Source organism: Octopus bimaculoides, chromosome 6 (genome assembly GCF_001194135.2).
Source record: "Octopus bimaculoides isolate UCB-OBI-ISO-001 chromosome 6, ASM119413v2, whole genome shotgun sequence".
Lineage (NCBI taxonomy): Eukaryota > Metazoa > Mollusca > Cephalopoda > Octopoda > Octopodidae > Octopus > Octopus bimaculoides.
In genome coordinates, this window is record NC_068986.1 from 85,062,891 (window position 1) to 85,065,520 (window position 2,630).

At 32.7% G+C, this 2,630-nt stretch overlaps 1 protein-coding gene across 1 annotated transcript in view; it reads left to right on the forward strand.

The window, feature by feature from the left end:
- The window catches only part of LOC128248076 (uncharacterized), a 37,545-nt gene that overhangs the window by 13,133 nt on the left and 21,782 nt on the right, over positions 1 to 2,630 (forward strand). The window contains exon 5 of the mRNA XM_052968489.1: positions 1,877 to 1,921. Coding sequence (XP_052824449.1) covers positions 1,877 to 1,921 — 45 coding nt within the window. The remainder of the gene's footprint in view (positions 1 to 1,876; positions 1,922 to 2,630) is intronic.

Genomic DNA, 2,630 nt, shown 5'->3' on the forward strand with positions numbered 1-2,630 from the left:
AAAGTCCCCAGAAAATGAGAGAAAGGAACTTTATTAATAAATTTCAAACCAAGCTAAATAAACAATAATACTAATTCTTAGACGTACTATTTCTACTGCTACGACTTCTACCACTAACAATAAAACTACTAAAGTTGCTCATTATGATGATAGCAGAAAAATACTAGCTAAGTCAAAAAAAAAGTCAGTAAAAATTATACTATTTTGGGGCTTAAAGTTCTATCATCGTAGCTACTCCAACCATCACCACCACCACCACCACCACCACCAACAACAACAACAATAATAAAGGATATGATAATGATGATAATTGAAATGTAAAAATCACCGGGAGATGTTTATTACATTTCAAATAAATAGCCCACCGATTACTAATTTGGTCAGGGTCAAAATACAGGTCTCTTGATGTGTTCAACAAACCGTGAAACCGAAACCAAATACCAATCAACTTAGGTAATTTAGTAAAATCACACACTGATTGGTCAGAATACAGTTTGCAAAAATTAATATTCTAGATCCTATACAAATGTATTTAAGGCACACAGTTTAGCCATCTCACCACAGGTGTAACTTGTAAAACATAAATGTCACCACAATTACATGAGCCTGAAGAATGCATAGTTTAATGCATGACAGTGCTAGTTCAATCAGAATGGACATTTAATATTCTATCATTTCATTATATTATATCATCGTATATTATATTATTATAAAATTGTAAATAAATTATGATTTCTTAGATTATAATATATATATATGTATGTATGTATGTATGTATGTATGTATGTATGTATGTATGTGTGTGTGTGTACATATAAACACGTATTCCATACACACACACACATACATATATATACACACACACACACACATATATATATATATATATAGGAATTATACATGTATGCGTGTATATGCATATGTGTGTGTGTGTATGAATGTATGTATAACATGCATAGTGAAACACGCACGCTAACACTCACACGAAATACATTTGTGTCAGTATGTGTTTCTCTGTGTGTAAGTGTGTATGGGTGGGAAGCTGTTGTCATTCTTGTCTAACCAGTTTCTCTTCTCTCCGACCTTTATTGAATGGAAAGTACTTCAGCTCTGCAGAGGATGTAAAAATTCAACTGAAAGTGTTTACGCCAGTAAAGTCAAGAAATTCTTTGCGCAGCGAATAATGGATCTGCCCAGAAGTTTGCAGATGGTGCAGGAACAAAACAATATTTATATCCTTAATAGAAGAAATCAATTTGAGTTTAAAGCCTGTTTCTTGTTTCCACTTTAAAAAAATGAACACAGATTTTATGCATGCACTCACATACATATATTCATAGTCAGGCACATACATACACGCACACACATGTATACATTAATATGTGTATAAATATACATACACATGCAAGCATGAACTCCGTATATATAAATATGTGTGTGTGTGTGTGTGTATGTATAATACACACAGACGATAAAACAGAAGAATGTATATCTGTGAGTATCAATATGTGTGTTTGTGCGTGTGTGTGTGTGGAGAACTATTGGTATTCATGCGCAGACCTATGTCAGAAAACAATTTGATAAGTGACCCAACAGCGACACGCGATACAAACTTTACAGTCAGGCCTTTTAGAGAGTGATATATATTGTGATGTTTGATAGTTTGTAGACATTTCAACGTTCATTTTCTTTCTCATTTCTACTTTTATTTACTACGACCTTTCTGTCTTTAGTTATTAGACTTTATTCTCTGAAATAGTGTTGGAATAATTCGATCTTTAGTACTTTTGCCACATTTCAAGACAACTAGATGTCTATAGGTATTTTGGACTATAGTTTGGTAGATTGGCTTCATGATCTTATCTTTGTTTTCCAGCTGAAACAACCCAGGTTATGACGACAGTACCAGTGACAAAAGAAGGTAAATAGTGGTTTCTAAATTTCTCACTATTCATTGTCTTTTATTCTTAACGTCTGTTAAACGCATGTTGATTTTGCTCGCATATTTTGAGCCGAAATAGGTCTCATTTAGGATGATTTAATGTTCGAACGTAAGGCCACCAGATTTATACATCACTAAAAATAAAAATAAAATTAGTTGTTTTAGCTATTAGTGACATGCCATTTAATATTGTGTGTTATCTTCGTTGCAAGATTCCAGAATCATAAACGAAGGAAGTAGCTCTTAGCATATAGTTAATTATTGAGAATTAGCCCAGATAACCTCTTTAAGAACATATTCAAATGTTTTCCTTGCTTGATACTAAGCATCTACATGCAGTCTTTTGCATCTCCGTCACTATGCATCTACTTTAGCTATCACAACATCTATTAATGAAGGAACGAATAATTATCATCATCACGACCTGTATTGCCTCACCATTTACCTTCATAAAAGTTTCATAGCTGATACCAATAAATTAACCTTACAAATAAATTATGCCATCATTTATACATTGTATTGCCAACAATACGAAACTTGGGCTATCTAGACTTAGAATTAAGCAATTACCCCAACACTATTGTTCACTCACTAATCTATCATATATGATATGATACATGATATATATATATATATATATATATGTGTGTGTGTGTGTGTGTGTGTGTGTGTGTGTGTGTGTGTGTGT